This window comes from Carcharodon carcharias, chromosome 2 (assembly GCF_017639515.1).
Source record: "Carcharodon carcharias isolate sCarCar2 chromosome 2, sCarCar2.pri, whole genome shotgun sequence".
In the NCBI taxonomy this organism is placed as follows: domain Eukaryota; kingdom Metazoa; phylum Chordata; class Chondrichthyes; order Lamniformes; family Lamnidae; genus Carcharodon; species Carcharodon carcharias.
In genome coordinates, this window is record NC_054468.1 from 95924667 (window position 1) to 95941941 (window position 17275).

General features: G+C 43.5%; 1 protein-coding gene across 2 annotated transcripts in view; it reads left to right on the forward strand.

Annotated features, from left to right (window-relative positions):
* Positions 1-566: 566 nt before the first annotated feature.
* The window catches only part of LOC121271738 (lactosylceramide 4-alpha-galactosyltransferase-like), an 80697-nt gene continuing 63988 nt past the window's right edge, over positions 567-17275 (forward strand). For both annotated transcript variants that reach the window (XM_041177970.1, XM_041177952.1), the window contains exon 1: positions 567-1535. Coding sequence is in view for 1 of the 2 variants with exons in the window: in XM_041177952.1 (XP_041033886.1) it covers positions 1514-1535 (22 nt within the window). In the remaining variant the exon portion in view is untranslated. The remainder of the gene's footprint in view (positions 1536-17275) is intronic.

Below are 17275 nucleotides of genomic sequence, written 5' to 3' on the forward strand. Positions count from 1 at the left end.
TGCTGCAGCATAAGCTGGATGGGGTGAAGCAGACTGCATGCAGCACATGTTCTTTGTTGAATGGAGTGATGTGCATTGCAGTATGATTCCCTAGCTAGATAGGTTGTACTGGAACATGAATCCATAGTTGTTACAGGCCAACTGGACTGCAAATTGAGTCCAAAAGCTGGAATGAGTGAAGCATATTGCATTGTGAGCTGCGAATACAGAATACTAACTTGAAAAAAAGGACAAATAAATAATGTTTCACCAAGGGGTGGTATTTGGGGCCCTGACAGTGGCAGGGAGGAGGTGAAAGGGCAAATGCTGCATCTCATGCATTTGCATGAGAGGTGTGTGGAAAAGGGAAGAGGGTGTTCTGATAGGCAGCATTGACGTGCTTTCCTGAATCATTCTATGTTCCAACAGATGGACTGGGACATGAATCGACATCAAACTTGCCTCGGTAGTGAAGAGTTAACCAACCAAATCAAGCTGTGACTAGAACTGTGCAGCAACACAAGCAGTTTAGCAATGTGCCTTTGTCTTTTTAATCCTTCCCCCTCATATCCGGAGCTTCAGCTGTTTTTAACCTTCATTTATTTATTTGGTTCCAATACACCAGTGACTGAGATAAGAAAAATAAGCAAAATTAATTTGTTAGGTTCTCAAAATGCTGCACCGTGTGGGTAAGTGTGACTCACAGTTACCGTGACCGCAATCAGGAGAAACATAAACAACTTTAAATTCAGTCTTTAATCCTTATTGCAGGATTTTAAGCAGTAGCTGCACCGTCTACCCATTGCTCAACTTGTTCAGTTGCAGGTTGCTCAGTAAGCAATAAGCTTTAAACTGAGAATTATTAAGCACTTTTCACAGTGCTAACTGGACTGGCCATCCGATGCTTCTCGCTTGGTTCTGAAAAATGCTACTACAGCTGTCTCTATGTGAGTCATCTGCTGTTGGGAGACAATGAGTTACAGCAAAATGCCTGGACACCTTTCGTGTAACTGTGAAAAGTGAATAGAGTGAGGGACTTACTACTCGGAGAGAGGATCAGAATGAAACAGTCCACAGCACGAATAGAGACACAAGTTAGCTTGAGATATACAAGGAAAAGATAAAGATTAAAGAGAGAAAACTCTTTGGGAAGCTTTCAGCCGGTTTCTGAATATAAGGGCCCTCAGTGGAAACCGAGTTGTGCAGTTTTTCCAGCTATTTTTATTTTTGTTTTGGATTTCCTGCATCCGCAGTTTTTTGCTTTTACCTTAGTGCAGCACCGACTTCAGACTTGCACACTGCAATTGGTGTCACCCACAGGCCAGCTATTTCAGCGAGTGGGTTAATGGTGTCAAAGAGGAAACTGCAGTAACTAACGGCAGGGGGCTGTGTGGTGGAGAGAGGCTTAGTGACACCGCCCAGTGAATGAGAAAGCCGATGCCTCGTTTCTGACCACAGGCTGTTAGCAAAACTGGACTTTATATTGCTAACGGTGCAAGTACATACTCGTGTATCCCTAACGTCGGCAGCAACCATGGGTTCCGCTGGTCACAAAGGTAAGTGACTGATTTGAATCATGAATGTATCAGCCTTCCACTTGCCCTAACTCCCACTCCCCCTCCCCCCCATCTCTGTCTTTGTTTATTTCAAAGTTGGCGTTTGCGGAGTTTAAGACCCAAATGCGTTGTCTTTTTCTGTTGCCATTTTTCTCAACTTTAACCAACAAGAAACGCTCCGAGAGCTGGAGAAAGGTTTCCACTCCCGCGGCCAGCATTGCTTTTCTCCACTTTCAACGAGTTCGTACAGCTGGTCGTGTGAATTCTGACTGAGAATCTTCTGCGAGACTCCTGAGCAGCGATGAGCTGCTGACTCAGGCTGCGTGTGTGAGGCTGGAGAAATGTCCCATTAAATCTCTCTTTGTTGGCTGAGTTTAGTTTCTATCTACAATTCGAAGCTGACGATTTTCTGATCCTTACGCAGACCCTCGAACACTTCCCTTTAATGCAGAAAAACATCCCAAAGTGCTTTGCAGACGAGATGTTTTAGCTTCTCCAATTTTGGCCTTCCTCAGTCAGCGGAAACCGCGAATTGGAGCAATTGTCGTTGCCTAAGAAATAGAAGCAGAAGTAGGCCATTCAGCCCCTCGAGCCTGCTCTGCTACACAATAAGATCCTGGCTTCAACTCTGCTCTCCTTCCAGGTCCCCATCGAGAGGGTGCAGGGAGGGAGGGAGGGTGGCTGGGGGAAGAGAGGACAGAGGAACAAAGTCAAATCCTCCCGAGGTGGACTATTCTTTGGTTCTGAAGGGCTGAGAAATTGTTGTAGTGAACAAGGTCATCACTTCCACTGATGCAAACCCTGATCATCCAGTGGGGAATTTACACAAAAAATTGCTGGAGAACTGGTGAGAATAGCCCAAAATGTTGCTGGGATAGAGCCACCTTACACTTTAATGTGTAGATTTCTGTTGAGGAAAATATTGCGTTCTGAGCTGTGAATCACTACAATACCCAGTGTTTAGCCTTGCAAAAATGGCCACTTATCTCCCCCGCCCCCCGTGAGTTTCAAGGCATGCTGCATTTCATGTTAAAGTCATCACAGAAAGTTAGGGCTGGTACTTGATGAGAGAAGGACCTTTTTAATACAGTAATTTCCTGTAATGTTACACAACCTCTGCAGGCCCTGAAATCAAATTACTGCACAGTCTCATTCCTGCAGGTAGTAAATTGTTTCCAGAGCATTTTTACATTTCAGGTTTTTTTTTAACTTTTCTAATTCACCTGATTTCCTTCTCCATCATTCTTCTGTCCCTTTCTCAATCTTTCAATCTCATTGATTAAGGAGATCTGCTGGTTCATTGGTCACTGAGGTCCTAGATAACCCATTGCCCTTGATGAGGCCTCACCATCTGCTTGCAGCACTAAATGATCTTCGCCCTTCAGCTCAGGCACCAACTTACTCTCGGCTGGGATGCCCCCTCTAGTAAACTGTGGGTTAATGTATCTCTCAGCAATTACATCAGTGAGTCAAAAACTGGTCAATGGTACAATGTTAATGGATTCATTGGTAAGGCCACAGCATGTCAGAGGAAGATGGTTAGATTCTCTCTTGTTGGCACTTGTATGGCACAAATGTTACTTACCAGCCCAAGCTTGCGCATTGTCTAGCCCTCACAGCAAGCGGGCACGGAATCCCTCAGTAACTGAGTTGTTGTGAGTGGAATTGAACACTCTTTACAATCATCAGCGAACATCCCCACTTCAGATCTCATGATGGAGGAGAGGTTATTGATGAAGCAGTTGAAAATGGTGGGGCCTAGGACACAACCCTGAGGAACCCCTGCAGTGATGCCTTGGAGCTGAGATTGATTGACCTCCAATAACCACAGCCATCTTCCTTTGTGCTAGGTATGACTCCAACCAGAGGAAAGTTGTCCTCTTGATTCCCATTGACTCCAGTTTTGCCAGGGCTCCTTGATGCAATCTGTCAAATGCTGCCTTGATATCAAGGGCAGTCACTCTGACTTCACACACTACTTCATAATATTATTCATTCATTTTGGGAAACAGGTGGGAGGCTATTTAACCCCAAGAGCCTGTTCCACCATTTATTGAGATCATAGCCAGAAGTATTACAAGTAAAACGGATGAGTTAAGGGTGAGGATTGACACATGGAATTGTGATATAGTAGCCATTACTGAGACGTGGTTGAGGGAAGGGCAGTGTTGGCAGCTCAACATTCTGGGATATAGAATCTTCAGGGGAGGGGGTAGAAGAGGAGGAGGCGTTGCATTATTAGTTAAGGAGTCAGTTACTGTAGTAAGGCGAGATGATATCTTGGAGGGGCCTTCGAATGAAGCTTTGTGGATAGAGCTTAGGAATAAAAAAGGCGCAACCACATTATTAGGTGTTTATTATTGACCCCCAGATAGTCAGCAGGAAATTGAGGAGCAAATATGTGCACAATTTATGGAGGTGTGTAAAAACAATAACAATAGGGTAATTATATTAGGTGATTTCAACTTTCCCAACATTAATTGGGATAGGCATTGTGTTAAGGGCTTGGATGGAGTGGATTTCTTGAAATGGGTACAGGAGAACTTTTTAGGCCGATATGTAGCGGGTCCAACAAGGGATGGTGCATTGCTGGGGAATGAAGCCAGACAGGTGGCTGAGGTGGTGGTGGGGGAGCATTTTAGCGATAGCGACCACATGGTACAGTTTAAGTTTGTTATGGACAAAGAAATCGACAAGTTGCAAAAAAATGTTTTGGGTTGGGGGAGAGTGGCTTTTAGTAAAATAAGGCAGGATCTGGCCAAGGTAGACTGGGAACAGTTACTTGTGGGGAAATCTACAGAGGAACAGTGGGGGGTGTTCAAAAAGGAAATGGGGAGGGTACAGGCTCAACAGTTCCCTCTAGGGTGATAGGAAGGAGTAACAAGTCAGAGAACCATGGATGACCAGAGATATTCAGGTTACGATGAGAAGGAAAAGAGAGGCTTTTAGCAGGTACAAGGGAAGCAAATCAGCAGAGGCATTAGTGGAGTACAGACAGCACAAGCTGGAGCTTGAGAAAGTAGTTAGGAGAGCAAAGAGGGGATATGAGAAAGTTCTGACTGGTAAAAGTAGGGAAAATCCCAAGACATTCTATAAGTATATCAATGGGAAGAGGATAACCAGGGAAAGAGTAGGGCCCATTAGGGACCAAAGGTGCAATCTATGGTTGGAGCCAGTTAGAGTGTTGAATGAATACTTCACGTCCATCTTCACCCAAGAGAATGAGGGTGAAGGTATCGAACTCGGGGAGAGAGACTGCGAGGTTCTAGGCACATTGAAATAGGGAGTGACAAGGTATTGGAGGTGTTGGCAGGCTTAAAAGTGGACAAATATCCAGGTCCAGATGATTTGTGTCCCAGACTGCTGAGGGGGGCAAGGGAGGAGATCGCAGGGGCTCTGACCCGAATTTTTACTTCCTCTCTGGCCACGGGGGAGGTGCCAGAGGACTGGACAACAGCTAATGTGGTTCCGCTATTCAAGGGTTGTAGAGATAATCCACGGAACTACAGGCCAGTGAGTCTCACGTCAGTGGTAGGGAAACTATTGGAGAAAGTTCTGAAGGAGAGTATCTATCTCCACTTGGAGAGGCAAGGTTTGATCAGGGATAGTCAGCATGGCTTTGTCAGAGGGAGGTCATGCCTAACAAATTTGATTGAATTTTTTGAGGAGGTGACCAGGTGTGTAGATGAGGGTAGTGTAGTTGATGTAGTTTATATGGATTTCAGCAAAGCCTTTGACAAGGTCCCTCATAGGAGACTTATAAAGAAGGCAAATGCACATGGGATACAGGGTAATTTGATAAGGTGGATTCAAAATTGGCTTAGTTGTAGGAGACAGGGGGTGATGACAGAAGGATGCTTTTGTGACTGGAAGTCAGCATCCAGTGGCGTATCACAGGGATCTGTGCTGGGTCCCCTATTATTTGTCATTTATATAAATGACATAGCTGATTATGTTGGGGGTAGGATTAGTAAGTTTGTGGATGACTCAAAGATTGGCCGGGTGGTTAACAGTGAGGTTGAGTGTCTTGGGCTACAGGAAGATATAGACGGGATGGTCAAATGGACAGATAAGTGGCAGATGGAATTTAACCCTGAAAAGTGTGAGGTGATATACTTTGGAAGGAGTAATTTGACAAGGAAGTATTCAATGAATGGCATGACATTAGGAAGTTCTGAGGACCAAAGGGACCTTGGCGTGTGTGCCCATCGATCTCTGAAGGCAGAGGGGCATGTTAGTAGGGTGGTGAAAAAGGCATATGGGACACTTGCCTTTATCATTGAGGCATAGATTACAAAAGTAGGGAGGTCATGTTGGAGTTGTATAGAACCTTGGTGAGACCACAGCTGGAGTACTGTGTGCAGTTCTGGTCTCCACATTATAGGAAGGATGTGATTGCACTGGAGGGGGTGCAGAGGAGATTCACCAGGATGTTGCCTGGGATGAAACATTTAAGTAATGAAGAGAAGTTGGATAGACTTGGATTGTTTTTGCTGCAGCAGAGAAGACTGAGGGGCGACCTGATTGAGGTGCACTAGATTAGGAGAATGGGCAAAGAAGTGGCAGATGGAATACAATGTGGGGAAGTGCAAGGTCATGCACTTTGGTAGGAAGAATAGAGGCATAGGCTATTTTCTAAATGGGGAGAGAATTCAGAAATCTGGAGTGCAAGGGGACTTGGGAGTCCTAGTCCAGGATTCTCTTAAGGTTAACTTGCAGGTTGAGTCGGTAGTTCGGAAGGCAAATGCAATGTTGGCATTTATTTCGAGAGGACTAGAACATAAAAGCAGGGATGTGCTGCTGAGGCTTTATAAGGCTCTGGTCAGGCCACATTTAGAATATTGTGAGCAATTTTGGGCCCCGTATCTCAGGAAGGATGTTCTGACCCTGGAGATGGTCCAGAGGAGGTGCACGAGAATGATCCCAGGAATGAAAGGTTTAACATATGAGGAATGTTTGAGGACTCTGGGTCTATACTTGATGGAGTTTAGAAGGATGAGGGTGGATCTGATTGAAACTTACAGAATACTGAAAGCCTGGATAGAGTGGACATGGGGAAGATGTTTCCATTAGTAGGAGAGACTAGGACCTGAGGGCACAGCCTCAGAGTAAAGGGAAGACCTTTTAGAACAGGGATGAGGAGAAACTTCTTTAGCCAGAGTGGTGAATGTGTGGAATTCATTGCTGCAGAAGGCTGTGGAGGCCAGGTTATTTAGTGTATTTAAGACCGAGATAGATAGCTTCTTGATTGGTAAGGTGTTCAAAGCTTGTGGGGAGAAGGCAGGAGAATGGGATTGAGAAACTTATCAGTCATGATTGAATGGCGGAGCAGACTCGATGGGCCGAATGGCCTAATATCTGCTCCTATGTCTTATGGTCTTATTATGAGGGGCATGGACAAGGTGGATAGGGAGCAGCTGTTCCCCTTAGTTGAAGGGTCAATCACAAGGGGGCATAAGTTCAAGGTGAGGGGCAGGAGGTTCAGGGGGGATGTGAGGAAAAACTTTTTTACCCAGAGGGTGGTGACAGTCTGGAATGCACTGCCTGGGAGGGTGGTGGAGGCAGGTTGCCTCACATCCTTTAAAAAGTACCTAGATGAGCACTTGGCACGTCATAACATTGAAGGCTATGGGCCAAGTGCTGGTAAATGGGATTTGGTAAGTAAGTCAGGTGTTTCTCACGTGTCAGTGCAGACTCGATGGGCCGAAGGGCCTCTTCTGCACTGTGATTCTGTGATAGCCAACCTGTGACCTAACACTAAATACCCACCTTTGTCCCACATCTCTTAATATCTTTGGTTAACAAAAATCTACCAATTTCAGATTGAAATTAACAATTTATCTAGCATTAATTTCCACTTGTGCAGGAGAATTTCAAACTTCTATCACCCTTGTGTTTCCTAATTTGTGTTTCCTAAGTGTTTCCTAATTTCACCCCTGAAACTTTTAGGCTATGTTCCCTAGTCCTAAACTACCCAGCTACCAGAAATAGTTTATTTCTACTTTATTGAGACAAATTGATATAGAACAAATGGTAATGAACACATTACAAAATATGCATCAGGCGGTGTGTTACAGTGAGAATTAGTAGTTTCCCTCTCAATTGAAATATTATGAGTGCTATAATAACACTTTAGCAATCTTATTTTTTTTATTCATTTACAAGTTGCGGGCATCGCTGGCTAGGCCGATATTTATTGCCCATCCCTAGTTGTCCTTGAGAAGGAGGTGGTTAGCTGCTGCCTTAAACTGCTGCAGTCCATGTGGTGTAGATATACCCACAGTACTGTTAGGGAGGGGATTTCAGGATTTTGACCCAGTACTGAGTAGTTTTACGTTGATTATTCACAGTGACAAGAGCTAAAGTACTTTTAGTTTCCAAGACTGCAAATATTCAGTAATCAAGTAGTTTTCCATTTTCAATATCATCCATTAATAGTGAGGTGATCACTTACCCTGTAAAATAGGTCCAGGGTGCTGATACCGAGATAGATAGAGTGTAGAGGACTTTGCCAAAGACATGGCCAATGAGGCGGTTGCTGGGATACTGGATGAGATAAAAATAGATAAGGAGGTGAAACTAGAAAGGTTGTCACTACTGAAAGTGAATAAATCATCCAGTCGAGATGGAATGAATCCTAGGTTTCTGAGGGAGGGAATGGTAAAAGATACAGAGCTTCTGGCCACAATCTTCCAGCCCTCCCTAGATACAGGAATGGTGCCAGAGAATTGTAAATGTTACACCCTTGTTCAAAACAAAAGGAGAAGGAGAAACCTGGCAATTACAGGTCAGTCAGTTTCACATTGTTTGTGGGGAAGCTTTCAGAAACAGTAGCCCTGGAGAAAATTAACACTCACTTAATAAGCATTGATCAACAAAGGCACACAGCCTGGATTTGTAAAGGGAAAATTGTTTTTTGATGAGGTAATGGGGAATGTGTCTGCGAGCACTAAAATGCATGTGAATTTCCAAAAGGTGTTTGATAAAGTACCACAGATTAAACTTGTTAGCAAAATTGAAGCTCATAGGATGAAGGCAGATGTAAGCAACATTGGTTAAGGATAAATTACAGGCAAGTTGTGTTAAATGACTCTTTTTCAGAAAGGTGGGGTTGGGTTATACAGTGGAGTTCCCTAGGGTTCAGTAATAGGATCATTGCTATTTTTGATAAAAATTGATGAGTGTTGTAAAGATGGCCGCGTTGCTACTATTGATAATATAGTTGAATGACAGACACTTCTTAGGTGAAAACATATTTATTTACAATTTGTTCAGCAGCTGCACATGTGTTTTCAACTGCAATTCTATCTCTAGAGTGACTGCTAAGGTTGCCCATGCTACTCTCCTATTGGTTACTACACATCATGTGATCTTTCCTAAGTATTATTCTTAAAGGTACATTAAACACTAAATAAAACCATAATTACTACATTCCGCCCCCTTTAACTCGGCTATACGTATTGTATTTACAAGTACATATTTTTCAAAACAACAAAATATTTACACCGGATAAGGAATTTACAAGTTTAGTCTTTCAGGTGGTTTCCTGGTACATGTGGAACACATAAAGAGAAACTACTAACTGCATCTGTACTTGTGATTTGATTTCCAGGCTGATGTATGAAAGTGTATTCGTATGCTGCCAGAATTAAAGCCTTATTAGTATTTCTGTACCTTCTTCCTACACGCCATCTTCTTTCTAGCACAGAGTTTAATCTCGGCCTTCTTTTTGACTTCACCAATGGCCCGAATTCTCTCAGATGAAAGCTCAACTTGTCTGAGCTCAGTGGCTGCGTCTCTCAAAATTTCATCATCTGTCTGCTTCTTGGAAAATTTTGCTTCCAGAGCCTCTTTGGCTTCCTGTAGCTGGTTCTTCAGCTCTTCCATCTCTTTTTGTATTTGTTTGCTGCCTCCTGGAAAATTGAGCATTATTGTGTCTTCTCTGCCAACTCATCCTTCAGTTTGTTTGGGGAGGTGCTGAATTCTTTCTGTTTCTCTTCAGACTTTTCCAGAGGTACAAACTCTGACCCGAGGGAATCTTGTTGTGTGTGAAGGTCTTTCAGCAGGTTTTCTTTTTCCCTGTAAAGGTTGCTCACCTCGTCTTGAACTGTTTCATCAAGCAGGGTCTCTTCGAGTTTCTTCTGCTGTTCTTCCAGGTTTAGACTTAAGACACACTGCATTTCTTCAGGTTGTTGAGTCGTTACACACTCCTTGTTCAAAACAGGAACGCTTCCAGCTTTCTTTTGGAATCTCAGTGGCCAATCAAGGTTGATTTTCCTTAGCCAATTTCACCCTAGAATGTTTGCTCTTCTGCCTTTCAATACTAACACTGGTAGCTTTGCCAGTGGGCTTCCATAATGGACAGTTACTCTGCTTATGCCTTTTACTTGAATGTCTTCACCCATGTATGTTTTTAATTGGGCAGTTGTTTCTTCTAAATTTAATTGATGTTCACCATTATTCAAATACCTGAAGGTATGTTCCCCAATTACTATAGTGGAAGCTCCCGTACCCACTTCCATTCTAACAGGTCTGCCATTTACTTTCACTGTGACAAATATTGGTTCTGTCTTTCCAACTTTCAGATTAAACAACGAGTAAATGTCTGAATTTGTTGCTTCAGGCTCTTCTACATTGTAAACCAGCTTATATTTCACCTCTCTTCTATTTTTGCTTAGTTCTGTTGAAGAGTCATATGGACTCGAAACGTTACCTGTGTTTCTCTCTGCAGATGCTGCCAGACCTGCTGAGTTTTTCCAGGTTTTTTTATTTTTGTTTTAAATATCTGCTTGCCCTGCTGACTAATGTTCACTGTGACAAAAAAGGTACACCTTGCCTGATTTTAGAGTGCACTCTGCTCTGTAAACAACCATTTCCTCAACGGAACAATGAGTTTTTATTTCTTGTTACTGGCAGTAAGGTATGAAGGGTACAAGATGGGGTGAACTGAAAATCAGGAGGTCGAAATATTGAGTGAAATGTATTTGCATATTATTGATGAATGTCCTGTGTGGTGTGACAGATAGTGCCTAGGTACCCTCAACACAAGTGATTGCATGATTATGCATGTCTTGGGTATTAGTGCTTAGATACGCTCAGTGAGAAAATTCAGTCATCCTTGACCTCTTACAATTTGGTTCCAATTCTCCACCCATTTCCTGTTGCATGAGCCTGAAACACTTGGGCCTATTTTTCACAGAGTAATGGAGATACGCACCACTGCTTCACATGCCTATAGTAAAAAGTTACAGACCTTCAGCTGTCTTTTTGATCTTAGGGCTGCTCACTTTTAACTTAACTTAACAGGACCTTTTCCAGGTTCCTGTCCTTTTCCTTTGACTTAACTGTCCTCGTGGGACCTTTCTTGTTCCACTCCCCTGGATTTTGGGACTTTCTTCTTTAGGTTCTGGAATCTGCTTCTGCAGATTCCTCTCCTGCCCAGCTTTCCCTGGTAGCTGGTTTCAACTTCAGTTTGGGACTTGCTGTCTGTCCCTCTGCTGTCCAGCCAGTCTCACTGGCAGCTGCTTCCAACTGAACTCATCCAACTGGTTTTTTAAAGTTTTTACTGCGTGTTGTGTGTGTGTCCTCCCTCTCTGGACCCTTGTTGCTAGGCAGCAGCATGTTTTTTTTACCCTTGTTTGTTTCAACTTCTCTTCAAGAGTTGTAAAACTTTCATTAGAAATGCAGGCATCTTTTAAAGTGAAACTTAAACTCGACTTCTTTTCTTAACAGACAAATTCAGAAACACAAATCAAACTTAAATACTAAAGATATACCTTATTCTTAACACACTCAAATACACATATAACTTACTTAAACTATCTCTATTTCTAAACATTGGTGCAATGGAGACTGAAAATGGGAGCACAAAAGGGAAATGCAGGTAGTTATTGGAAGACTTGTTTAAAAAAAAGAACTCATATTTATATTGTGACTTTGACAACCATCTTCTGTGCTGTAATTTCCATGTTAAAATCAGAGTGTGAATCAGAATTCTATCATACGGCGGGAGGGTATGGAGATAGACTTGACCAGACATGATATTCTGAAAAAGACAAAAAAAAAAGTGAACTGAGGGAATAGAGAAGAAAACGAAACTGCTGTCAATATTGTTTGCTGTTTATAAACTTTGTCCACTTGTTTATCCTGTTCCCATGCTGGATGACTAATGATAAGTCTGCTTCAGTGACTCCCTCCATTTTTAATAGACAAAGTCCCTCAATTCTGATGGAACAGCAACATCCATGAACCACTCTTGAATGTGCAGAAATAATGAAGTTCCTAATTAGTCTTGAGTGGGGATAGGTCTGGAGGGTAATTGGCAGGATGAAGCTTCTCTATCTTTCTATCTCTATAGTGAGCTCTGTCCCAACAGATCTGGATTTCTGCATCATTCATCAGACCCCTTGTCTTCACTTATCACCCCACCAGCCTCCGCAAAGGATCATCCTCCGCCATTTCCGCCAACTCCAGCATGATGCCACCACCAAGCACATCTTCCCTTCACCCCCCTGTCGGCATTCCATAGGGATCTTTCCCTCCGGGACACCCTGGTCCACTCCTCCATCACCCCCTACTCCTCAGCCCCCTCCTATGGCACCTCCCCATGCCCACGCAAAAGATGTAACTCCTGCCCCTTCACTTCCTCTCTCCTCACCATCCAAGGGCCCAAACACTCCTTTCAAGTGAAGCAGCATTTCACTTGCATTTCCCCCAACTTAGTCTACTGTATTCGTTGCTCCCAATGCAGCGGTCTCTACATTGGAGAGACCAAACGTAAACTGGGCGACTGCTTTGCAGAACACCTGCGGTCTGTCCGCAAGAATGACCCAAACCTCCCTGTCGCTTGCCATTTTAACACTCCACCCTGCTCTCTTGCCCACATGTCTGTCCTTGGCCTGCTGCATTGTTCCAGTGAAGCCTAATGTAAACTGGAGGAACAGTACCTCATCTTCCGACTAGGCACTTTACAGCCTTCCGGACTGAATATTGAATTCAACAACTTTAGGTCTTGAGCTCCCTCCTCCATCCCCACCCCCTTTCTGTTTCTTCCCCCTTCCTTTTGTTTTTTTTTCCAATAATTTATATAGATTTTTCTTTTCCCACCTATTTCCATTATTTTTAAATCTTTTATGCTCCCCCACCCCCTCTAGAGCTATACCCGGAGTGCCCTACCATCCATTCTTAATTAGCACATTCGTTTAGATAATATCACCAACTTCAACACCTCTGTGTTCTTTTGTTCTTTTGTCTGTGACATCTTTTGATGATCTGCTCCTATCCTAACACCCCCCCCCCTCCACTTCTCCCCCCCACCCCCAGCCCCACCTTAAACCTGCTTATATTTCCCTCTCCTTGTAAAGAAAGATCAGTTCTGTTGAAGGGTCATGAGGACTCGAAACGTCAACTCTTTTCTTCTCCGCCGATGTTGCCAGACCTGCTGAGTTTGTCCAGGTAATTCTGTTTTTGTTTTGGATTTCCAGCATCCGCAGTTTTTTGTTTTTATATCTGGATTTCTGCAGTGTTCACCCAGGTCATCGCTGATTAACCATTGAAATCTGGACCTGTTAGACCTGTTCCTCAACTTTAAAAGTATTTTGTGATTGAAATGCCAAGAACTATGTTAGCCCCTGCTGTCCACTGTAGCTCAGAGATTTGTACCCTCCTATCCTCAATACCACTGCTCTCTGCAATTACTTTGTTTCACACATGGGCTAACTTCTGTAAAGAGAAATAATCCTTAAGGCATAGACAGCAGTTTATGTGTGTATGTATATATCTTTTAATTGGGTATTATTTGAAAAAGTGGTATGTAAATATATGAAGAAAGAGCAAAGGAATGAAATTGACCTTATAGCTTCAACTGAACAGCTTAGTGCTTCTAAAATGGTTAAACATGTCTTATATTTAAAACTGATTTGCAAACCTCTCTAGTCTACCTTTAAATCTTATTCCCCTTTCTTTCTCAGTATTCATGGATCTATAATATACTCCCAAAGCGGTAGCAGGACTCTTTTTAATTACTGTAACCAGGTTGACACCATCAATAAAACCTTTCTAGCCTCTGGTTTGTTAATAATATTAAGCCTTTCTCCTTTTCTCACCCTCTGCCTCCTGACAGATTTACAACTGGGAATATTTAGCTTCCATGTTTGTCCTGTGTGCAGCTTAGTTTCTGTTATGGATTAAGTATTGCATTCCATGTCTGCAGTTATTGCCTCTAAATGTTCCAGATTTATGTCTATCATTCCTTTTTCCATGTACTGCAGGGAAATGTTGCTGACCTAAAATAAACTCCAGTTCATTGTCGCCTTAAGTTTTACTATTTAATGACAAATAATAAAAGTATTGTATAAAAATGAGGACTGGATGTATGACTTCAAAAGTTTTTCTGCATGTCTGACCAGAATAAATGCAGTGAGCATTACTCCGAGTTGGAGTGATGCACCCAATGGTCTACCTATTGAAATAAAGGCAAAATACTGTGATGCTGGAGAACTGCATGAAAAACAGAAAGTTCTGGTAAAACTCAGCAGATCTGGTTGCATCTGTGGCAAGAGGAACAGATTTAACCTTTTGAGTTCTTTGGAGCTGAAGAGAGGCAGCAATATGATGGGTTTTATGTTGTTGTTACTGCCAAATGGTCGTGACTGCGATTCTTAAGTAAACTATGGCCCATAACGAGGCCCCCACGTAAGGATTGCACGGCAATTGCCCAGGAAGTTCAAACTTTCGTTGAGCAATTCCCCTGCACTGGGAACCATCCAATACTCTGATTTAAGTTGCAAACTTTGGGTGGTTCTGACTACAGGAATAGTTACCCAGGAAAAGTTAGAAGAATTAAAACCACTTCTGACTTCTGGGTAACTATAGTACCGATCCACCTCCAGCCTGCCGATGGGACCCCTGATTGCCCTCCCCTCCCTCCGACTACACCATTCCCCAAGGGGCCACCCTGACTGCCCTCCCTACCCCTGGCTACCCTCCCCACATCCCCTACTACCCTCCTCACACCCCCACTGACTAGCCACACCCTCCCTCCCCCCTCCACTGACCACCCAGATGCTGACCACCCTAACCATCCCCACTGGTTCCCTCACCCCCACACTCACCACCCAACCCCCCTGACCACCCTAACCACTTTGACTACCTGATCCACCCTCCCACCCTGCCAAACCTTCTCCCTGGCTCCTCAAAGTGGCTGGACCTTTAAACCTACCCTGCTTTGCCAGCAGCTAGTGCCATTTAAAAAGAAAAGGGAGCTGGCCAGTCTTCCCTCCGACCCAGCTGCCCTCGCCACAAGGCCTTAGGAACCCATTGATCTGCACTGTTCTCACCCGAGTCTGAAGGTTGGATGAGAAAGGAGCAGCTTCATTTCCAGGTAAGTCACTAGGAGCGGAGTGGCAATTTGATCCTGATTGCCCCTCCGCCAGGTGATTCGGGCCAATGTTACTGTACATAAAATTGCAAATAAGTTCAGTTCATTGTTCTGCTGGGTGAGTGGACTTTTCCTGAATAGTGATAGGGTTGCTGCTCCTTCACATTTGCACGATTCCTGATGCCAGCATTAAAACTCCCTGGCGTATCCGTTGCCATTTCCCCAAATTCAGATATTTCCCCAGATCGCTGCATCCAATAAAAATTTCCCATTCAACGTGAACAATCAGACATGCTAAAGGCTTCTCAAAAACCAACTCACTAAGGACTCACTTTCATCACAGAGTTAAAGTTGAACCTGGCCATCAGCATTGGGAGCACATTTGATTGTATTTTACTGTTTGGTGAATTCATGCAGTGCCTTAAACATTGTCAGATGTCTCAGGACACTTTGCAGGAGCGATTATGGAACAAACTTTGACACCGAGCCACTTGATTAGGTCAGATGACCAAAAGCTTGGTACAAGAGGTAGTTTTTAAGGAGAGTCTTAAAGGTGGGAAGCAAGGTGGAGAGGCAGAGTGGTGTAGAGAGGAATTCCAGAGATTAGGGCTCAGGCAGCTGAAGTCATGGCTACCAATGTTGGAGTGAATAAAATCAGGGATGCTCAATAGGCCACAATTAGAATGCAGATACTTCAGAGGGTTCTAGAGCTGGAAGAGCTTGCAGATTTGGGGAGGAGTGAGGCCATTGGGGGATTTGAAAGGTGGGCACTGGAATAGTTAAACCAAGGGGAAATGGATGCATGGATGAGGGTTTCAGCAACTGATGATCTGAGGCAGAAGAACAATCAAGCGACGTTATGGAGGTGGATATACATGGTCTTAGAGATGGAAATAATCTATGGCCAGAAGCTCATCTCAGTCACTCAAATTTATGACACCAAGTTTGTGCACAGTCAGCTTCAGCCTCTGGTAGTTGCCTAGGTGACTCGGGATGGAGTTAGTAGCTCAGTAATGGATTGCTAGTATTAGGCACTGAAGACCCTGGCTTTGGTCTTCCAAGTATTTAGTTGGAGGAAATTTCTGCTCATCAAGTACAGGATGTCAGACAAGCAGTTTGATAACTTAGAGACAATGGAAGGGGTTGAAAGAGGTGGCAGTGAGATAGAGCTTAGTATCGTCGGTGCACATATTGAATCTGAAGCTGTGTTCTCAGAAAATGTTGTTGAGGGTCAGCGTGTAGATAGGAAATAGGAAGGGACCAAGTGTAGATCCTTGGGGGACACCAGAGGTAATGTTGCGGGAGTGAGAAGAGAAGCCATTGCAAGTGATTCTCTGACTCTGCTTAGATAATAATGGAACCGGGTGAGATCAATCTTTGTGACTTTGATAAGAGCTGAGTAGGGTTAGAAAATAGATTGGAGCGATTTGACCATGGGGTTGGAGGGAAAAATGGGCACAGATTTGGGAAGCAACAATGTATCCAAGCACTTTGGAGCAGAAAAGGAGGTTGGGGATGGGATTATGTGACAGAAGAGTTAGAGTTGAGAATTTTGAGGAGGGGCTGATAAGGCACAGGCATGATGGGCAGAATGAACTTCAGTACTATTCAGTTATTTAATGACAGTTTTGAAAGGGAAGGGGACAGCACTAGAGGAAAGGGAACTGTTAACAATATCAGTTAACATCAGAGCCAGGAAGGGAAGTTATGTGGTCAGCAGTTTATTGAAAATAGTGTAGAAGGAACTGGAGGTCGATCTCATGGGCAAGGTAAGCTTGGAAAGGGCATGAGGGATTATGAGATACACTGGAGAAAGATGAGTTCAGGGCTAGGATGGGGGCAACTTTCGGGGAAATCTGGCAGGGGTGGGTTAGTGGAAGAGAGGGTAGCAGCAAATAGGAAGAAGATCAAAAGTTCCTTGTAGTTTTTGTTAAGAGGTCAGGGTGGAGGAGATGGGGGTGAGGGGCTTAGAGCATTGTGAAGAGAAGCTGGTGTTTCTCTTTGTATTCCAGAATGAAATTTGGCTCCAGGTTATGAAAGCAGTAAGATTTCAGAGGAGAGCGGGATTATCTAGTCTGTAGATTCAGAGCCAGCATTAAGAAACAAACATTAAGGTGTGACATCACAGGGAAGCAGGTATGCGATTGGCTAGTGAGTATTTCCTATTCATCTTACCTAAACTAAGGAATTTCAATCCAGGAAGTAGAACATAATTTGAAATAATAAGTATATAAACACAGCAAATCTAGAGGCATTAATTCAAGATAATGAAAAAAAAATAAAATGATCAAGATGGCAGTGCAAGTGATGCATTGCCGCTGCAGTATGTGCAAGCTGATGGACACCAGTGTGATCTACAGCA